Genomic DNA, 20,748 nt, shown 5'->3' with positions numbered 1-20,748 from the left:
TGCGATTGTTGTACTGTAACATGGTGTTTGGTTGACATGTTTATTAAGTGCTTGCCGAGCTTAAATAAAGTTTTTTAAAAAGGTTTTTAAAAAATGCTAGATGCCATTCACAAAACCAGGATTTAGGGCCTCATTACGACCATGCCGGTCTGGAAACAAGGCTCCCAGTAAGCTTACCAGCACTGTTGTTTCCGGACCAGCATATTACAGGTCAGCCTGCCGGAGCCGCCATGCCCGACAGGTCTGTAGCTGCCAGGCACAGCGGCCACGGTAGGCAGACCGGTTGGATTTTACACATGTATTACAGAGAGGGACACAGCAGGCAGCATCCCATTAAAATCAACAGGCTGCCACAAACCAGTGGAGCCCACACAGACCGCTGTTAAGGGGGCGACTTGCTGAGGGCAACAGGGATCTTGGTGTAGCCTGAGCGACTCCCAGGAGGCGCAATCAGTATTTGCATTTCCGTTGAGAACTTACATGAGGACTAATGCGGGAACTAGTCTGGCAAACCAGGCAAGAATACACAGGGCTTCATGTCAGGGTGGCAGAATGTGATGTTTGGTCTCAGTCATGAAAGAGAATCTTTAAAAGATTCGGATTTTGTTCCTAACATTTTTTGTATTTTTAGGAGCTCAAAAATCGATGCCCCGTCAAAGTGAAATCAAGTGAAATCAATCCCCTTCCTCAGACGATAAGAGCAGCGCCTGCCTCTTCTGCCAGGCGCCCACTAACTGGGTCTCATGCAAACAGCATTTATTATGCAACCCAATATGTATTTAATTTGCGTGCTTTCTGGATAGAAGGGACTACAAAGTGCACTTCTTATAGTCCATGTCATGTGGCAAAACGAATGATATACTCTGCCTGGTGTCAGGACACTTCATAACTGCAGACAATCTGTTTGCAATTAGAGCAAAACTCAAAGGTTATTCAAAGAAATAACTGGAGCCTCCAAATGAAAAAGAATCCTACTAGTCTTTTCCCAATGAATTTACCAAATGGCACAAACTGGCTCCTCTGCTGATTAGTAAGCGCTCTTTCATTTTGTTCTCTTAACTTGGCACCTTCCATTTGAACAAGGTTGTTCACTCTGAAATGGGGTCAATTTATGGATATTCTGGGCTTCTGGAAATAAGCCCTTCGAGAAGCTCCCAGCGGTTGATGGCCACAATATTTCACTTTGAGAAACATTTTCTGATCTGAACCAAAAATGGGGGAGGTGCATGCAGAGGTTATGGCCCTATAGCAAATGCAAGTTACAATGTGCAGCAGCAACATGACAACAGCTTCACTGAAGGCAAGGACTGGTAAAATATAATGGGAAGAAAAAGGTTCCTTGGACAAAATAAGGATACACAAGAGGACAGGTAACTTCAAAGGAAGACAGGACGAAAGAACAGAATGAAAGAGGCCTGGCCTCAGAGTAAGCCTGCTTCCCCCTGGCAAGAGCTTGCAGTTTCTCTGCCAATCTGACAAGAAAGATTCTCTGTAGTGCAAGGTTAAGCCGGCGGCAGACTGAATACCTGCCAGCTGCTTTCCACCGCTGAACAGAGCGATTGCCATCAGACACAACACTCGGGACACTGGGCAAATTCAGTTAAATTTCTTTAATAATGTACAGTGAGAACTCTGAAGACAGACAAATGAGTATTACAAGAACCATTATATTATTTACAAAAAGAAAAAAGTCAGTGTGATCGAGTAGACGGCAAAAGGACGGTGACAGGACTCCTCCGGGAGAGGATGTATGGCAGGCAAGTATTTTATCACATGAAGTATACTATGGTCCATTAATGTCCACCTAATAACAAGATACTCACTGCCATAATACTGCATGGCTTTTGTCAGATTAGCTACTTCAGTATTAACAAAAAAGCATGTTACAATTCACTTATGTATACAGTAATTCGAATCTTTACCATTGGTTCTTGGGTTATCGTCCTCTGGAAGTTGAAATGGTTAGTTGAACAGAAACCCATCACTCTCCCAACCATCTGATTCTAAAATTGCCACCCTGCCAGCAGGTTCTTGGTTGGACAACTCTGTAAACTAACCTATTGACTTGTGTTTTTTGAAAGAGCTTGGACCTTCAGTCATGGTCACTGCATGACGGGAACACCTCTTTCCGCCAGCCGACTAAGATCGGGTTTAGGAAAGAGTGTTGGAATGTATACATTTGCTTCACGCCACATCCAGCCCATGTTTAGGAGCTATTCGGGTGCCACTTTGCATTTTCTACCGTTGATATTCCTACACCATTGTAGAAGGTTAATATTAGCTGTAAGGTCAAGTTTCAGTCTGCGACAAACTCAGGAGGTGAAAACATATCTTAATGTGCTTTTTGTTTTGTGGGAGTATCTCATCTAATATCTAGTATGGGAATGATCCATTTTCATCAACTCTATAATGGCATAAACACCCCCTTTGCCTGAAGGCTCTGCATTTTCACACATTTCATCAACGGGCGATGGGGCCGTTAGGCAACCACTGTTCGTGTGGATAAGGCAGTTGTCAGAAGTAAGCATCAATCTGTGGTTTTAGGGAAATTAGAGGGGCTCAAGACAAGGTCTACTAGATTGCCTTAAGAGTCAGTGGGGAATGAGTGCAAAGGCGCGACAAGCAGTGAGGTGTGAAGTCCACAGTTTGGGTTAGGCTGGAGGGGGTGAAACTTTAGCCACCCAGACTGAGGTGGGGGAGGTTAGTAGGAAGGGTGTCAAGAAGGAAACCTACTTTTCCAAAGAAGGTTTCCGGGTGAATCAAGCAAACGGGAGGGGTCGATAAGCTTAATTGTGCAAGGTAAACATATACAGAGTGAGAGGCCAACAAGAACGCAGCTTGTTAAGCATATTTGGGGTTCTCCCTGCCATCTCCCGCTTTTGATGGAGGTGTCTAGGTAGTTTATGAAGCTGGGGAGGTCAGTGCGGCGAGATAAGAGCAGGATTTTGTCAATGGGTTGGATCCAACCTTTGGACAGAGTGCAGGGTAGTGTAAAGTAGGGTAGTCATGAATGCAGGGAGTCTTGTTGGAGATCTACCTGGTGTTCCGGGGCAGAAGGAGAGTTTGAGGTGATGGAGACTTTTTTTTAACCCTTGCTAAAAATTAACAAAGGATACCGTTAAGGGCACTTAAACCATAAAACCAAAAAAGGCACTGCAAAAGGCAATGACAAAATATTTATAAAATATATTAAAAGTTCATAAAAAAAACATTGTATTAACCTAAAAGACGTCAGCCATTATTAAACCACTAAGGTTTGAGGTGCCATTTTCACAATTTGCATCTTATAGAAAAACCAAATGGGGAGTAATATTTTCCACCTCGCAGGGGCACAGAGGTTTCCCCTACGAATCAATTAGCCTCTATCTTATAGCAACGTCGGCGATGGATTCACAGACAAACTCATGCCCCCTAAATATAAATGAATAAGTAACAGTGAGGTGAAAAACATCCTTCATGCTTTTTAATACAAGATGTGCATTCACTCATTCTTCAGGGAGATGGGCCGCTCTTAGTTTTAGTACATGTTAACAACTGTACAGTAAACAACCGCTGGTGATTGTCGGATGTGTGCGCTGAAACAATAACCCTGCATACAACATTCACCAAACACCTGTCAGAGAGTGTTGCATAGATGTGTCCAAGTTCCAGGGGCATGAAAATCAGACTGTTTTAACGAAGGGCATAGGAGCAGAGCTTCTTCTTTCATACTCTGATCAGATACAGGAAGGCAGTGATGGAGGACAAAAAAGGAAAGGTTTCTGATGGCATTTGCAGCACATTTCATTTTAGCTTACTTGGTTATGCACTAGCTTATCAGATAGAGTTTCTGTTTTGCTGCCAGACTCACTCTTTGAAAAGAATCTGCATAACTGCAAAACACTAATTACTTTGGTTCTGAAATTGGAGTAAACGGTGTTGTGATCTGCATTCACTTGGACACAAAGTACAAGGGGCAGCAGGGTGGCCTTGTGTTTCAGCTACTGAGCAGGTTTTGTCCTCTTATCTAATGCTCCTTGATTCGACAGTCTGTGCATGAAATGTCCTATGCTGGAAATGGCATCAAAGCACTGAAGGATTGGAACGAGTGTAGGAGAAAGGAGATGGGCTGCGGCGGGGGAGGGTGGGGATAATCGTGTCAGAGACATTGCCTATAAGACACCACGGCATCTACTCTGGCTTTGTGTGTCCCTAATATGTACACCATTATATTTTCCCTCTTGCCATGTTTCTTTCATCTCTCTTATGCTTCCCATAATACCCTGTGTACCTTTCAAAGCAGTCTTGTTCAATAGGGGAACATTGGGTTCGACTTGATCCGTTTACTCCAGTCTATACAGACACACTTTGGCCCTGGATGGATACATGTATATTATAATTACATACATACATACATACATACATACATACATTCATACATACATTCTCTCTCTCTCTCCCCCTCCTCCTCCATTGGTTGGGGATAACCGTAACTAGATTAATACAAAGCAGGCCGCATAGGGACAGTAGATATCAGGGCAAACCACATGGTAGGAGTCTAGACGGAGATCTTCTTCTGCTTGGGACTGCAGGTGAGCTTTGTGCGTATAAGCAGACAACTAATACAGAGGTCAGAAATCGTGAGCAAGCGAAGGCTAGCAAGATAAGTCCCATCTCCTTCTCCATGGAGCAAATGTTGTTGCTACTGAGTTGTAAGGACTCTGCAAGTAAACTTAACGTAGCCTTGAGCAGTCTTCACTGGAAAAATCGCAGGATGTACTCTCCGATTCCGATGAAGTAGACACCTTGAGCTATGCCGAAGAGGGGTGCGATGACCAAAGCACGGCATACAGCGCCTTTCATAAAGGCGGATGGGCCTTCATTCCTCCAAATCTTCCTGCATTACCCAAACAAAGAAAGCAGGAATTAAATCGCAGAATTCTGAAGCTTCAAATGTTAAGGTCTGGTATTAGACGAACCACACTCCAATGTCATGTTGCTAGTCAATAGAGGTTCAAGGAAATAATGCGCACAGTAGTGTATAATTTTCTTTAGATAAAGTATGACCGGTGCAAAGACCAATTAGCATATAGGTGGCCCTCCTCTGTAAAGCAACAGACACAATGAAGTCAATTCAATGGAATGCCACCCATAGGAATTTACAAAAGTTAACGTCATTACATCAAACATTTGCACTCATTGGGACTCATTACAACTTTGCCGGTCCAGAAACAACGGTGCAGATAAGCTTAGCGGCACAGTTGTTTCTGGACCGGCAAAGTACAAGTCTGCCTGCCGGAGTTGCCCGTGCCCAGCAGGTCTGACCCTTCCAGGCCGAGTGGCCATGGTAGGCAGACTTTCACGGAAGCACCGGCACAGTTATAAATGGTGCCGGTGTCACAACTCGCCTGCCGTGGAGACTATACCCAAGATGGAGACTGAAAAGGAGGTAGAAGAAGGACTCCTTCCCTGGACTCGCTGTGCGCATTCTAGTCTTTTGACTTTATATTCCCGGAAGTTGCTAACGCACTTGCGTTGCAACTTCCAGTACTTTGGAAAGTGTTTCCCAGCGCTCGCGTGTTATTTTCCTTTTTCCCTCCTGGCCGCTTTCCGAACGGCTTCCCCTTTCCGTTTCTGCCGTTCTCGGACGGCTGTTCCTCTGTATGCTGTCTACTGCTTACCTTCTTGGAAACTCCCTCTTTCCTTGCTCGCAGTTCTTGCGAGGTACCTGCTACTCTTCTGCAACCTAGCCCCTCCGGACTCCTTGCATCCTGCTGCTGCTCTCTTGAGTGTTTATTTGGAGCTATTGTGTACTTTGCCTACTCCTTCAGTTTCTCAGTGCATTCTGGGACCAGTAGTCCCAGCAAGATATCACAACCTACCAGGGTTTTTTCGGCAAGGCTTTTTCCCTGGTCTGGGGTGGGCTCCCTGGGGTCCCCACTGCCAGGCAAATTGCATCTCAGGCAAAGTGGCCTCTAGTGGAGCCCATACCCATCGCACCAAACCAGGAGTAAGGACGCACAAGAAGCCCAGCGACTTTTGGAGACAGAGAAGAAAGGAGATACCAACGGATGAATCCTGGGACTCTGATTCAGACGGTACCTCAGCCATAAAGACTTCAGGTGAGGAGGGGGTTGGTGGAGATAACAAGGATCAGACTGAATCTGAGAGCCGGTGCTTTCGTGTTCCCCACTCTCATAGAGACCTATGGGACTCTATGGGAATGGGGAACAACATTTTACCGGCGCCTGACTTTCTGGACAGCCGGGGCTGTAATGCCCCAATGTTTCCGGCAAGCCAGGTGCCAGTAAAATGTACAAGTCCAACGGCAACCTGCCGGTTTGACCGCCACAGTTACCGACAGATTTGTAATGAGGTCAATTGCTTTTCTAAGTCCTCCATCAAGGCCTAAACATAGACAAAATAGTAAACAAAGGTTATTAGATTGCTGGATAGTATAATTGAAGGAAGTATATGGATGTAACTAGACAATGAACTAGATACCATCAGCAGTGGCAGAAAAGCAAATTCAGTGCCAGGTGCTATTGCTAGAGGTAGAGCAAGTAGAGGCAAAATGTAACAATTCTACTTCAAACCATGGTCTTAGGTGCAGCATTAGTGATCATTATATTAAAAAAGACATCAACAAACTTCACAAAAAAGAGCAAAGGGGTGAAAAGGGTAATTCAAGGGCTGGACATTATGTATGTACAGATCAAGGAACCAAAATAGCTAACACTATTTAATCCTTTCATTGTCTCTGAGGATACATAAAGAGTAAGCATGTACGACGATGCCATTGAAGGATTTTGGTGACATCTCTCATTCCGTAATTGTTATATTACATGAAGAAAAATCCTCATCTCTGAAAGGTCCTGTGGATCAGGAGCATGTTGGGCTTTCCAACAGATTGAGTTTTTCTAGTGGCACAGATTTTTCTACACCTTACATTTTTGCGGAGATCCATTACAACGTCCTGTGCCCTTATAATCCCTGTTGTGTTGGTGCAGCAGTATTGTCTCAGTTAAGTGTAGCCTGCTTACGCTTTTCTTTTGACAGAAGGTGTGGGGTGGGTAACTTGGCGTACATTTCCAGGCTTCAGCAAAGCTCATCAGAGCGACTGCATTTATGGGTACATGACTGCACACATTGCTCTGTATTCCTTTCCATTGTTTATAAACTTTCAAAGCCAAGGCTGGGGTTTGCAGTGCTGCATAGTACACAGTGGGAGAGAAGCAGTCCTGGTATTTGTTTTCATCCGAGCAATGATGTTGGACTTGAGAAGAGAGGTCTCTTAGATGAAAATTCATTCCTGAATGGCCTCTCTAGGGTTTTTTTACTTGGAGGCCGACCACAGACTGCATTTTAAACCTGACATTTTGTTTTGAGACACTCCGGGGTAAGCCGGGAAACACTGATGCGGTTTGTCATATAGAAATCCATGTGATGCATTTCTGATGTGTTGTAATGATCATATAAAATATTTTCTGATAGAAGGTTATTGTTCCAAGATGGGACAGTCTGGAATACTGAAAGAAAGCTGACCATGTCAACCACCAGATCTGGAGACACCACACTAGTAAAAACGACTGCGTTCACAATGAGTTCTAAAACAAAATCTTCTTGGAGCCCACGCATGACACCGCCCTGGCGCGCCATTGGGAGGCCCTGGGATACCGCGCCCTTACCGATTTCTATCCAGAGGGACAGTTTATAACACCGCAGACGTGGAGGCCGGGGCACTCCGGTTCCGTTCTGGAGCTCCTGCAGTTCTACAGACTCTGCGCTGCCTTCCGAAATGCAGGGCGTGTCTTCCCCATTGAACCCCGGGACTCTCCTGCGATTGCTTACATCGCCAGCAATCGCCCGCGGGGTGGTTTCCTCATTATATAAGCTCCTCTTGACCTCGCCCTCTCCACTTCCGTCCAGGGCCCGTGATAACTGGGCCTCCGAGCTGGAACTGGTACTTACTGATCAACAGTGGGAGAAGATGTGTTCCCATACTAGCAGAGTGTCCCTAAACTTCCGCTACCGCACCATACAATATAAACTGCTCAACAGGCTGTATTACACTCCAGGTAAAGTGTCTAGGTTTGCTTGCTCCGATCCTCGGCTGTGCCCCCGCTGCGGTGAGGAGGGCGCTGACCACTTGCACATGTTTTGGGGCTGCCCGGAACTGGCCACATTCTGGAGTAAAGTCATAGAGACACTGTCCGAGATCACTGACACTGAGGTGGACCCTGATCCAATGGGGGTCCTGTTTGGAGTGTGGCAGGCCGGGTGAGCGAGAGACATTATTAAGTTCTTAAATGTAAGCTGTATCATAGCCAAAAAGTGTGTCCTACAAAGCTGGAAGAACCCCAGCCCCCCCACATTCCAGAAATGGTTAAATTTACTCACCTGGTCCTGAAACTGTGAGGAGGAGTTTCTGGGTATGCTCCCAGTACGTTCTCGTCCTCGAAACATATGGTCTGCATTCAACAGCTACTTGATTAGCTTAAATGACACTTCCTCGGTGGATGAATCCCCCTAACTTCCCTATAGATGTTCGACATCTTGGTGCTCTGTGATATGTCATTACTCAACCGCTGTTACTATCATTTTGCCTATATGCTCTGTATTCACCTGTATATGCAACGAATTTGTGTATATTGCTCGGATGTGTGTGTATGCCTTTTGCCTCTGTCAGCAAAAATAAGTTTAAAAAAAACAAAAAAAAACTAAATCTTCTTGGAAACGATCTTTAATGTAGGAGTAGTGTCATCTTTTATGTTGCAGTGGCAGAGTTAGTAACCAATGCGTTTCGGACTAGTAGTCAATCGTCAGGGCTAGTTCTGTCCTTCTATGCACTAGTGTCACCAATGTGTAAAATCCTGATGTGTCAGTATGGAGTACTAGCAGCTTGAGAGTTATAGAGCATTTGTTGGAAAGACTGGGTCGCGGTGAGCATACGACCTGTTCTTTCAAACAAATGACAATGCATTACTTACCGTAAAAGCATTTCTGATGGTTGTATCTGCTTAGATTCACACGCTGTGCATAGTCCGACATCCAGTGGTCACTGCGGAGTATTGCATTTTGTTTTTCGTAGTCGAAAAGGGGACGTCGACAAGGCGTGTCTGTAACACTATCCCTATAGTGACTTGCAGTGTACCCACAATCCCTCACGCATCGAGGTCCCTCTGTTTGTATTTTTTCTGCCCTGTGGGAGCCCATTAGACGTGAGTGAGTACAGAAAAGAGAGATATAGAAGAAAGTCCATGTTCCTTCCATCCGAGCGGGGAGGAAGGGTGGGCGCATGTGAATCTAAGCAGATACAACCATCAGAAATGCTTTTACGGTAAGTAATGCATTGTCTTCTGATGTTTGTTAATCTGCTTAGAATCACATGCTGTGCATAGACTAGCGAGCAGTACCCGGAGTTGGAGGTGGGTTGTGAGAAGGAACAGTAGAGAAAAGATGTCTTAATACTGTTTGTCCCACCTGGGTATCAGTTCTAGAGTGGGCATCTAGACAGTAGTGTTTTGTAAAGGTGTGAACAGAACTCCAGGTTGCCCCTTTGCAAATGGACTCAAGAGGGACATTTGCAATGAAAGCTATGGAAGCCCTGGTGCCTCGAGTAGAGTGTGCTCTTGGCTTGAAGGGTAGTTCTCTCTTAGCAAGAGTGTAACAGAGAGTGATGCATTGTACAATCCATCTAGAAATAGTGGATTTCGAAACTGCATCTCCTTCTCTTCCTGCTGCCACCGAGACAAAGAACTGATTAGTCTTTCTCAGTCTAGTTCTTTCTATATAAAACATCACTGCTCTGCGAACATCCAGTGTATGCAGGCTCTTCTCACCTAAGTTGAAGGATTTTGAAAGAACGTTGGTAGTTCTATTGACTGGTTGACATGGAATTTAGAGATACATTTTGGTGCAAACCTAGGATGTGTGCGTAGAACCACCTTATCCTTGTGAACTGTAACAAAGGGGTCTAGTACAGAGAGCGCTTGTAGTTCACTTACTCTCCTAATGGAGGGGATAGCTATTAGAAAAGCCGTCTTAAGAGTGAGGTCTTTAAGTGTTGCTTTGTGCATAGGTTCAAAGGGAGACCCCATGAGCCTGGTTAGTAGCACATTTAGGTCCCATCCGGGAGCGGGGTTAGCTATGGGAGGGTGGATCCTCTTCACTCCTTCCATGAAGGCTTTAATAACTGGGACTTTCCACCGTGACACTTTAAGTTGGGAAGTGGTGTATGCGGAAAGTGCAGCTAAATGGACTTTAATAGAGTTAAACACCAAGCCTGAGTCTAGTAGGTGAGTCAGGTACAGAACAATTTGTGTGGGAGATCAGTCAACTGGGTTGATGCTCCTTCCCCTACACCAGATGACAAATCTTTTCCATTTGCTAGAATAACAGTGACGAGTGTTAGGCTTTCTAGCCTCCCAGAGAATGTCCATGCATCTCTGCGGGAGTTGTCAATGTCCAAATTCTATGATCTCAGGAGCCAGGCTGCTAAATTCATGGTCTGAGGGCATGGATGTAGTGTCCTGCCCTTGTCCTGTGACAGCATGTTGTACGGGCAGGGAAGTTTCACTGGAGGAGATAGAGACATCTCCATCAAGTGAGCGAACCATGGCTGCCGGGCCCACATAGGGGCCACCAGTATCATGGTAACTTGTTCCTGGTGCATCTTGTGCACCATCTTATTGAGAAGGGGAGTCGGGGGGGGGGGGGAAGCGTAAATAAATTTCCCTGACCATGGTATCGATAGACCGTTCCCCCTGGATTGGTTCTGGGGGTACCTGGAGGCGTAATCTTGGCATTGTGAGTTCTCCAGAGTTGCGAACAGGTCTATTTCTGGGAATCCCCATTGTATGAAGACGTCGAAGACGATGTCTTCGTGTAACCGCCATTCGTACTCTGAGGGCAGAGGGAAGTCTCTGCTGAGTTTGTCTGCTAGCAGATTGAGTTCCCCTGGTACATGTTGTGACAGTAGGAACATGTGTTTGAGAGCCCTCTTCCAGATGTTCTGGGACAGCTTGGACAGTCCTGAAGAGTGTGTGCCCCCCTGCTTGTTGAGGTAGTACATGGCTGTGGTGCCGTCTGTGAGGACCATCACTGTCTTCCCCTGTAGGTGTGCCTGGAAGGCTTTTAGTGCCTTGAGCACAGCAAGTAGCTCCAGTAAGTTTATGTGCTTGGATGCTACGCTCGGAGTCCAGACTCCGTGAGCAGTCTGATGGGATAGATGAGCCCCCCCTTCCTGTAAGGGATGCGTCTGTGGTTAGAGTGGCTTCCACTGCAGGGGTGGCGAATGGTTTCCCTATTACCAGGTTTTCCTTCGACCACCATCATAGCGAGAGAGCCAAGGCCTGCAAGACCACTACTAGATCGTCCCATTGTCCGCTGGCCTGACACCACTGGCTGTTGAGCCACTCTTGCATTGGGCGCATGTGCAGGCGCGCGTGAGGTACCAAATAAATACATGACGCCATCATTCCCAGTAAGCGCATTGCTTTGCGTGCCATCACCTCTCGACCGGCCACATATTGAGGGATTTGAAACAGCATTTTTTGGACCCTCTCGTTGGAGGGGAAGACGAGGCCGTCCTTTGTTCGAATTAGAGCCCTTAGGAATTGTTTGATCTGGCTGGGGTCTAAGCTGGACTTCTCCTCGTTGATGGAGAAGCCCAGTTGAAACAAAAGGTCTACAGTCTTTTGGGTATTTGAGAAGCATGTTTCGTAAGAATCCCCTGTTATGAGCCAATCGTCGAGGTAGGGGTATACTGGGATGGACAACCTGCGCAGGTGGGCCTCTGCCACTGCCAGCACCTTCGTGAATACTCTTGGCGCTGATGCTATGCCGAAGGGCAGCACTCTAAACTGGTAGTGTTTGCCCTCTATCATGAACCTGATGTATTTCCTGTACGCTGGCAACATTAAAATATGAAAGTATGCACCTTTCATGTCCAGTGTTGTCATGTAATCTCCCTGAGAAAGCAGGGGGATTACCTCCTGTAGAGTCATCATACAAAACTTTTGAGGTTTGACAAATTTGTTCGCTGGGCGCAAATCTAGTACAGGGTGCATGGTTAAGTCCTTTTTGGGTACAAGGAAGTACACTGAATAAATACCTTCTGTTACCTGGGACCTCTATAGCTCCTTTTTCTAGTAGTTGGTCCACTTCTTGAAGAAGATGGCAAGGTGTTCTGGCGACATGCGTCATCCCCTTGGGGGTCTGTACGTAAGGGAACTGTTGAATTCTATACAGTAGCCGTGGGCTATGGTTGATTGTACCCAGCGGTCTAATGTTATACCCTCCCATGCTGGAAGAAAGGATGTTAACCGCCCCCGACCGGCGAAGCATGGGAGGGGACCCGCATCTTTGAGTCATTTGGTGTTGGTGGCTTGGGAACCTCTAAGGGTGGGACCCCGACCTCTTCCCTTGCCACAACCTTGTCCTCTTTGGTTATATTGTCCACTGGTGCCTTGGTTAGAGGACCAGTTACCTGCAGAATATTGCTGCTGCTGTTGTTGCTGCTAGCGTTGGCCTCGAAAAAAACGTTTGTTGCCATAACCACGTTTGTTGGGAGGCCTTGAAATTTGATCTAGTGTCTTGATTGTGTCAAATTCCTTCTTTGCGGTCTCTAGTGCCTCATCCACCGCCTTACCAAAGAGGTTTGCATCTTCTATAGGTTTGTTAATAAGAGATGCTTGTGTTTAAGGCTTAAAACCTGAATTACGTAGCCATACATGGCGTTTGAGTAGGATTCCTTGGACTAGGGAACGCCCAGCCGTCTCTGCAGCATCCGGAGTATTTGTAATGATGCTTTGGTTGACTAAGGTCCCTTCAGTCACCGTGGCTAGAAGGCGAGTACGTAGGGGTTCCTGTACCTCCTCAATGTCCTTACGTAGTTTGCTCCAGTGTGCATCTGCGTAACTTGCCAGCAAAGAGTTGTTGTTGGCAATTCTTGCGGAAAAGGCAGCTGAGGCTATAATCCTCTTTCCTAGGGCATACCATTTTTTACTCTCTTTATCTGGTGGTGCCTCGCTAGTTGACAGCGGGACCCCTGCTCTCTTCCTGGTATTTGTCACCACTAAGGAGTCTGGTACAGAGTGGCACCTGATGTATAACGGGTCCGATGGAGAAGGACTACATTTTTCTATCCTCGGGTTGACCCCTCTGATCAACGCGGGAGTGGATAGTGAAGGAATAATTTGTCTCTTTACTGAGGCGAGGAGGGGAATGGTTTGGCTGACAAGGGGCTTCTCCTTAATGATCTTTTCTACAAAGTCGATGTCAGGAGAAGTTTCCCCGGTCTCGATCTCGAAATGCACTGCTGCCTTGCGTAGGAGTGCATTAAAGGTAGGTTGATCGTCTATAGGAGATGTATTCCTAATAGGTGAGTCTTTGGGTGGGGACAGGTTTATGGCTCCAGGGTCTGAAAACACTGATGGGGACTGCCAGGGCTGTGAAGAGCCTTCTTCTGGGTCTTCTCCCAAGCCCCCATCACCCATATCCGGGTTGTCTTCAAAACCTTCCTCCTCTAGGTTTTGTTCCCCTTCATTGCCTAAGAATTTGTTATCCTCCTGAAAGTGGGGGTCCTCTCCAGTGAGGTCATATAAATCTACATCCTCTTGGGGGGGATCAAACAGCCTGGGGTACTTGGCCCTGGGATCCTCCTGAGGTCCCTCTCTTGATCTCATAAACTTCTCCATTTTGTCCATACAGAACTGGAGTCTCTCTAGGGTTTCTTGAGGTACCCCGGAGCGGTCAGGGGGAGAAAAGGGAGGGCCTTCCGTTAGAAAGCGTTCGACCTACCACATAACGTTGAAGAGGGGTTCCCCTCGCCTTCTGAAAAGCCTTCTGGTAGGCTAGGAGTCCCTCTCGACGGAGCGGGCGGTTCCTGCCTTCCTTCTGACCTTTTCGGCGTTTCCTGGGCCTTATGAGCGGTAACCGACGTCTCTTTCGCCGTCCGTCTCTGGCTATCGGTGGAAATAATCCATGCCAGGCTCTCGACAACTAAACTGTCGACGAGGAAGAGCCGTGGGTTGTGTGTTTATGGGAGTGTTTTCTGTGTGCGTCCTTGTCGCCGGGGGTGTTCATCCCCATAAGCAGGGCGTGAGCCGAGCTTGTCGGGCCGGGGACAGACGACGAGGAGCGTGAACACTCCTTAGAGAGGTCTACGACTTCCGAAACGGACGTCGGGTTGTCGCATTCCTCGTCACTTTCGGCGGCGGAGGGTGATGAATCAGACCTAGACATGGCGTAGGCTGCTCACCTCTTGATCCGACAGTCTTTTAAAGTCTTCGGCTTAAAGAGCTGACAGGGCGCACAGCCGTCTTCTTTGGGGTCGAGGGGCAAGCAATGGTTACACCGTTTATGCTTGTCTTTCCAGGTAAATTTGCCTTTGCAACGCGGGCAAAACCTAAAGGGTGTCCTCTCCATAGCTGAGGAACAGATTGCATGTGACAACAACCCCGAAGGAAAGGGAGGGGAAAGGGAAAGGCATTCTCAAAGAGAAACAATAAATGTCCCACAACCTCACTCTCCCTAGTGTATTTGGCCGTTGAGGCCAGGCCACGTGTTCGGCGAACGCCGAACAACCTCCTCCGTCGAAGGCACCGCCGTCGGAGATCTTGATCGGCGGTGAACAGCTTTGCAGCTACGACGTCGAAGGAGGGATGTAAGTAATAATATAAGTTAAGGGCGACCAAAGGTCGAATAAAGTTTTTTGCAATGTCTTTCGAGGAGCTCCGCGTATAGGCGACCAATATCTGGGCGGAAAAAAACAATCTGAGGGACCTCGACGCGTGAGGGATTGTGGGTATACTGCACGTCACTATAGGGATAGTGTTACAGACACGCCTTGTCGACGCCCCCTTTTCTTCGACTACGAAAAACAAAATGCAATACTCCGCAGTGACCACTGGATGTCGGACTAAGCACAGCATGTGATTCTAAGCAGATTAACAAACATCAGAAACATGGCTATGAGCACCCCACTTTTAAAACATGGGTTGCTAAAAGCAATAATCGCTTTGCTTGGTCCTATAACGTGGGCCCTGGGCAATTACCAGCCTATGAAGTACGCAGGCCCAGTGATTAAAGTATTTGTAACTGTGAACCATACACACCAATTCAGACAGCATCATCAGATGCGACATCAGGGTCCAATGGCCATCCTTCTCGCTTTCAGGGTTAATGCTTCCTCCCTCCTTCCAAATTTGTAAAGAGGAGGGAATGAGAGGGGAAGCTAGGTCTCAGGGTGAAAGTATTTCATGTGTTATACTTTATTCTTGCCTGCACTGCTCCCCTCCGAGGAGCTTGGCCTTCCTGCCCAACCCTGGTTCTACTTTCATGAGCTAATGGAGTGAAGCCTACATAGATTAGTACTCTACCCAGACCGTACACCTGGGCCCCGAGGAAAAATGCAGGACGTGGTTCACATGAATATTTATGCTTGAAAAGGTATAAGACGATTGAACACATTAGCTATTTTTTTTTCCAGTGGCGGGCTCAAAAAAGCTCAAGTGACCAGGTGTGGCTTTCTTACCTGGCGCAGTCAGCAATTCCATTGTACGTATCTTCTCCATGGCCCTTCTTCAAGGTTTGAATACGTGTTTTTAACACTAAAGCAAGGAAAAGAAAAGAAATAACAGCACCCATCAATTACTTCTTCTGGCGTCTACATGCTAATTAAAGTCTGGTTAAGTGGACCGGTTTGGCTGGTTTCCAGTCTTATTACAGGAGAATCACACTAGTAAAGGTAAAGCTACAGCGGTTCCTAAGAGAAAGGAAAGTGCAGGAGTTTTTACAGATGTTAGCAATAGTTTAAAATGGAATTAATACACAATGGTTTGACCCAAGAGTTTTCTTTTCTTACATCAACCTAGGTTTCCTGCATTAACTTTACATGCTCAACCTTTAAGGACATGCTTTTCCTTTTCAGCTACCGGCGGCTTTGTATAACATTTGCCTGTCTGGCATTTAGCCAATGCCTGAAGGGCCAACATGTCAGCGTGGGCCTTTCTCAGAGAGCTTTTTTTTTTTTTTTTGGTCTGGCAATACTTGTATTTAGTCTGTCAAGCTAAGCATTACTGTATTGCAGGGCAGTTGGCATGATTGGCAAGCAAGTGCTGCAGGCAATGCACACACAGCAGAACTACACATTTAAACTCACTGATAAAAAGAAGTAGCAGACGCAAGACATTAAAAGGGCATGCTGTTGTCCATGGAGTGCTCTCCACTTCCCATGCCTGCCCTGCCTGTCATGCCTGTCACACATAGCAAGTGTGAGCCTGGGACAGTGTTGACTGGATTGTTTTGCTGATTAAGTGGTGCTGGTGACAAGGATCCTTCCACTTACTGCCAGGCAGCACTCCTCTAGGATCAGCCTCGTCACTGTAGAGGCCTGTCGGCCCTTCCCTCAAACAAACAGCCTATTCTGCCAGCCTCGCTATTCTCATGTCTCCAAAACTTCAGCAGTAGAAGGGAAGGACAACCAGCAGCCAACTGGCGAGAAGGGTGGGGAAAAAGAGGTAAGAGAGCAGGTTCAGTGGCAACAGATTTTAAAAGACTGACAGGCCAATGAATCCTCAAATTCTCCCTATAGGTCAATTCCCCTTTACGGATATAGAATTTGTATTGGATTGTGGCAAGTCAGAATCAGGAGATGGACAACTCATTGTGGTTTGTAAGTGGATTGTTTAATTTAAGTGCCCACGCCATATTCTAACCCTACGCTTCTTGTCTCTGGGCTGAAAGAAAGAGAAGGGTTCAAAAGGGTGAACGTCAGGATGCCATAAAAAATAAAGTTTGTCTGCCGCCTAGAAATCTAAACTAGTGGGATCCCTGGCCCTACTACTAAACAGGAAAAGCATCTAATGTAAACACAAAAAATATCCTAAGGACCTTCTACCACATTATATGCTCTTGGCTGGTTTCTGGACCCCACTGAAGGGTCTCTGGATTAGACAAGGATCCTCTCCCTCAGCAAGGTCCCACTATGATCACCAGCAAATGACACTGGCTTTTCACCCTCTTTATAGCTGAAGTAACAATGGTCAGTAACTCTCCTTCGTGCTTCCCACCCGATGCACAAGGGAATAGTTAGTATATCTAGGCCTCCTAGCTCCCTACTCATTTAAAGCCCTGAACAAAATACAGTTCCTGTAAATGTCTGTGAATAACCAAGTCTCTTCTCGCTCGGTTCAGAACCCCTTTAGCTCCTACCTCTCCTGGGGGTCTCTGTTTTCACCTCCCGCCTCTGGGTCAGTTTGATTGCAGCCCACACGGGGCCTGACTGATTCTCACCCTATCCTGGTGTCCTAGGTTTTAGACCCCCTCTTGGGGTTGGTTTGTTTGCAGCCCACCTTGGGTCCAACAGATTCTAACTCCATCCTGTGGTCACTGGTTTCTCACCGTCTCTTGAGGCATCTGGCCTTTCAGCCCCCCTTGAGCTATTCATTTTCTTAACCCCTATTGGGATATTTGCTTCTTCAGCCCCTATTGAGATATTTTGTCTCTTCACCGCTGTTTGGGGCATATGACTTCTCGCACCGTCTTGAGCTGTTTGGTTCCACACCACTTCTTAATGTATAGCTGGGCCTGCCCGCCCTCCTTCCGGTTCCCTGGAACCACTGTGCACCTGATTTTCTGCAGCGGCGTCCCTCAGGGGAGGTGGTCTCCTTGACAGATGAGGAGGTGCGGTTATTGCCGCTCCTAGGTCTTCCGTGCTGGTGCTTCCTGTAAGTTTGAGACAGAATGTCAGCTTGGGCTTCTGTACGATGTTGTCTTTCCTCTCTGCCGCAGGGCCCAGCTTCTCCGCTCCCGGCCTCCTCCAGGTACCAGCACACAGCAAGCTTTTTCGCTCCTCTGCACTCCATGCTATCTGCATGGGACTCCTTCCTGGCTCCATCTCAAAGGGGGACGGACCCTCCACTGCAAGGCTCCACAGGCTTCCAACTCTCTCTCCTACCCTTCTGTCGATCTCACAGGACCTTTCTATCTCCCCCCCCCCCCTACAAGGAGACGGAACACTCCATTGGTCTTGCGCTTAATGCAAGGTTGGAAACAGTAAAGCGTCAGAAACCATACCAGCTATTTCGCTATGAATATTCACAGAGTTGTCTTGTGGAATCCCAATGTAGCCAATAAAGAGGAGAGGGCTGGGAGGATAGCTCCAAGGGGGTGTAAAGCTTAGCGGGCTCACCTGCCTAGACCCAAAGGGGGTGGCTCGCCACTGGGGAGAAGGGACGAATTACCTGGATTCATCATAGAATATGTTTTACATATTAGACCCATCACCTGTTTAAAGTCACGATGCTGGTCCAATTTTCCACCGAGAAGGGTGTGATGTCTTTTTGGGGTACAAGTGGAGGCACTGCATTTCCATTTGTCCTCCATAAAAGATCTCCTGCACTGCCATTTTTGAGAACACTAGAGGGACTCTCAGATTTCCATTTGACCCATGTCCGTTCTGAGTATTTCCCCCAGTTATGTTCTTGCCTCTGCATTCTGGCACTCATACTAACATTTATATTAAGAAGAAAAATGACTTCTATGCCCACTTGCGCTCCTTTAAGCTAATTGATCAAGTATCTATGTATCGTTTCATAACGGATTCCTCTTGCTTCTAATGTACGGGATAAAGTATCCCCTAACGTACAAGGATATTGCAGGTCACCAAGAAGTTCTATGACCAAATGGAGGAATTGAGCCTAAGGTCACGGAACTCTGTGGTAACCTGCAATAGCCTTTTAATGTACAGCCAGGGGTAAATTACTTCCTTTAATTCATGGTCCCTCCATTGCTTACTTTAAATACTTGATCTTGCTCACACCGATGCAAGTGATATTTCAGTTGTTATAGTGGATAAATGTAGAATCTGATGGGACGCAAAAGCACTCCAACTTGCCACATGCGACAAGCATGTTCAGCAGTTTAATAATAAAGATGAACTTGTGGTCTGGAATTTTTGGTGAAATACAGATAGATTCCTGCGCTGAACCCATATCAAAACAGCACATAAACACATGTCTAACTTGACAAAACATTTGAAATGAAAGCAAGTTGAAAAGCTAGTCATGGATTAAGTGAAGTGTTCAAGTGGCATCTGAAATCCTGATAACAGGACTGCCTTTCACGCTGTGTGCTCACTTTTTCAGAAGGCATTGTGGTGTCATAACGCAACTGTTATAAATGTAACGGTGTCATTTTCTTATTACAAGTCCAGTCCGTCATTACGGAATCTCCACCTCTGACCTTCTAAATTGCATGTCCACTTCCTAAACCTGGTTGTTTAACCACTGCAGTCTAAACTGAGTGTTCTTCGCCAATGTCTCCAAAGCCTCTAATATGACGTCAATGGGGGAGTCAACCTCCTCAATCGTGTTTATTTTCTTATGCATTGCCTTCAATAGTCTTAAACCCTCAAGCCACATCATCCTTGGCTGCCAGGTGGCTCTCTGTCATTTATCCCCTTAAGCATGCATGACTGGGGATTGAAGAAATCACCCTTTTCTTGGTGGCACCACCATTACCACTGGCCACATCCAGGCCATTGTACACGACTCCACAAATGTAGGGCAGGTTTGGGTTACTGAGCAAGGACTAGATTTCTCATGAAGTGATTGGCCCATCCAGAATGCCCAGAGACCTGTCTGAACCTTACCGGCTGCAGCCATCATCACAGTGGCTGCAGTTAAGCCACTACCAAACTCGGTTGGCACACAGTAGTGAGCCTCCTCGCACGGGCCGCCTTCGACCCACTCACTAAAAGCACCTTAAAAGAGCATTCTCATTAGCTCCAACAGAAGCATGCGAAGCAGCAGCATCTATAATACGGAGGATGAAGGGTGCATCACTAGACCTACAAAATGCACCTTAATTTTGCCAAAATACAACAGTTTGTCAGTACAGCCAATACTACACACAACGGCCATTCTCTGTGGGAAGGGATATGCCCCTGTGTCTTCTCCGTTGACTAGAACGAAATGTGATGAGACAGCCATCTTGCTGCTCAGCTCTGGACCAATTTGTCATTCATTTTTACTTTAAGTCTCAACCTTGTTAGATTATGCACCAATAAGCTTTTATTTAACTCTGTTGAGAAGGGTCCCAATACTCGTTGTAGGAGACATGTTAGTTTCCATTTTGAAGCCAAACCTTATTGGTGCTTTGTGCTAAAGAGGGGAATAATGTTGGAGGCAGCAAGGGTTATTCTTTAAATGGCCCCACTTTGAACACACCAAAAGTATTGTGCTCATGAAAGGAAATGACAATCTTGAAATCCTGCTAAATGAGGGCTGCAAGGCCGCATTTAGCAGGAGTTCAAACATCTGAAAAACATGCAAGAGACTTCAGTGGGACTCCTGTGCAGGCACTAAGCCAAAGTTGGTAACACCTTGGTTTCTTTTCAGTGTAGAGTCTTAGGCCTTGCATGCCCCTGGCAGGGAAATGTTGTGAGAAAGTCAACATGCAAACAAGTCATGTTTTCTGTACCAGCAATCTGCTGAAACATTCAAGTTTGCGCATGGAAGCGGTGTCTGCCATAACTAGCAGGGAGTGGTGGGGTACATAAGAAACCGGAGGCAAGAAACCTCATTGCAGTAAGAGTACAGTGATGACGACGGTCAGCCACCACAGATGATAGGTATGGTTAAAGTCCTACCTAACGCTAGCACCACCCCCATTCTTCATTTCTCCCTCAAATGCAATGGCTTATACCACGCTCAAAACTCAGTTCCAGTTCCATGACCAAAGCATTGTTGAAACCTAGCATCA

General features: G+C 46.5%; 1 protein-coding gene across 2 annotated transcripts in view; it reads right to left on the bottom strand.

Moving 5' to 3' along the window:
- Window positions 1–1,595: 1,595 nt before the first annotated feature.
- Window positions 1,596–20,748, bottom strand: part of SLC25A18 (solute carrier family 25 member 18) — a 301,801-nt gene continuing 282,648 nt past the window's right edge. For both annotated transcript variants that reach the window (XM_069628659.1, XM_069628658.1), the window contains exons 9-10: window positions 15,518–15,593; window positions 1,596–4,876 (exon numbers count right to left, since the gene is read on the bottom strand). In XM_069628659.1, coding sequence (XP_069484760.1) covers window positions 4,735–4,876; window positions 15,518–15,593 — 218 coding nt within the window. In that variant the 3' untranslated portion in view covers window positions 1,596–4,734. The remainder of the gene's footprint in view (window positions 4,877–15,517; window positions 15,594–20,748) is intronic.

Source organism: Ambystoma mexicanum, chromosome 12 (genome assembly GCF_040938575.1).
Source record: "Ambystoma mexicanum isolate Mex_15411 chromosome 12, UKY_AmexF1_1, whole genome shotgun sequence".
NCBI classification, from domain to species: Eukaryota; Metazoa; Chordata; class Amphibia; order Caudata; family Ambystomatidae; genus Ambystoma; species Ambystoma mexicanum.
The sequence above is the reverse complement of the archived record's forward strand: the minus strand, read 5'-3'. Positions and strand labels throughout refer to the sequence as shown.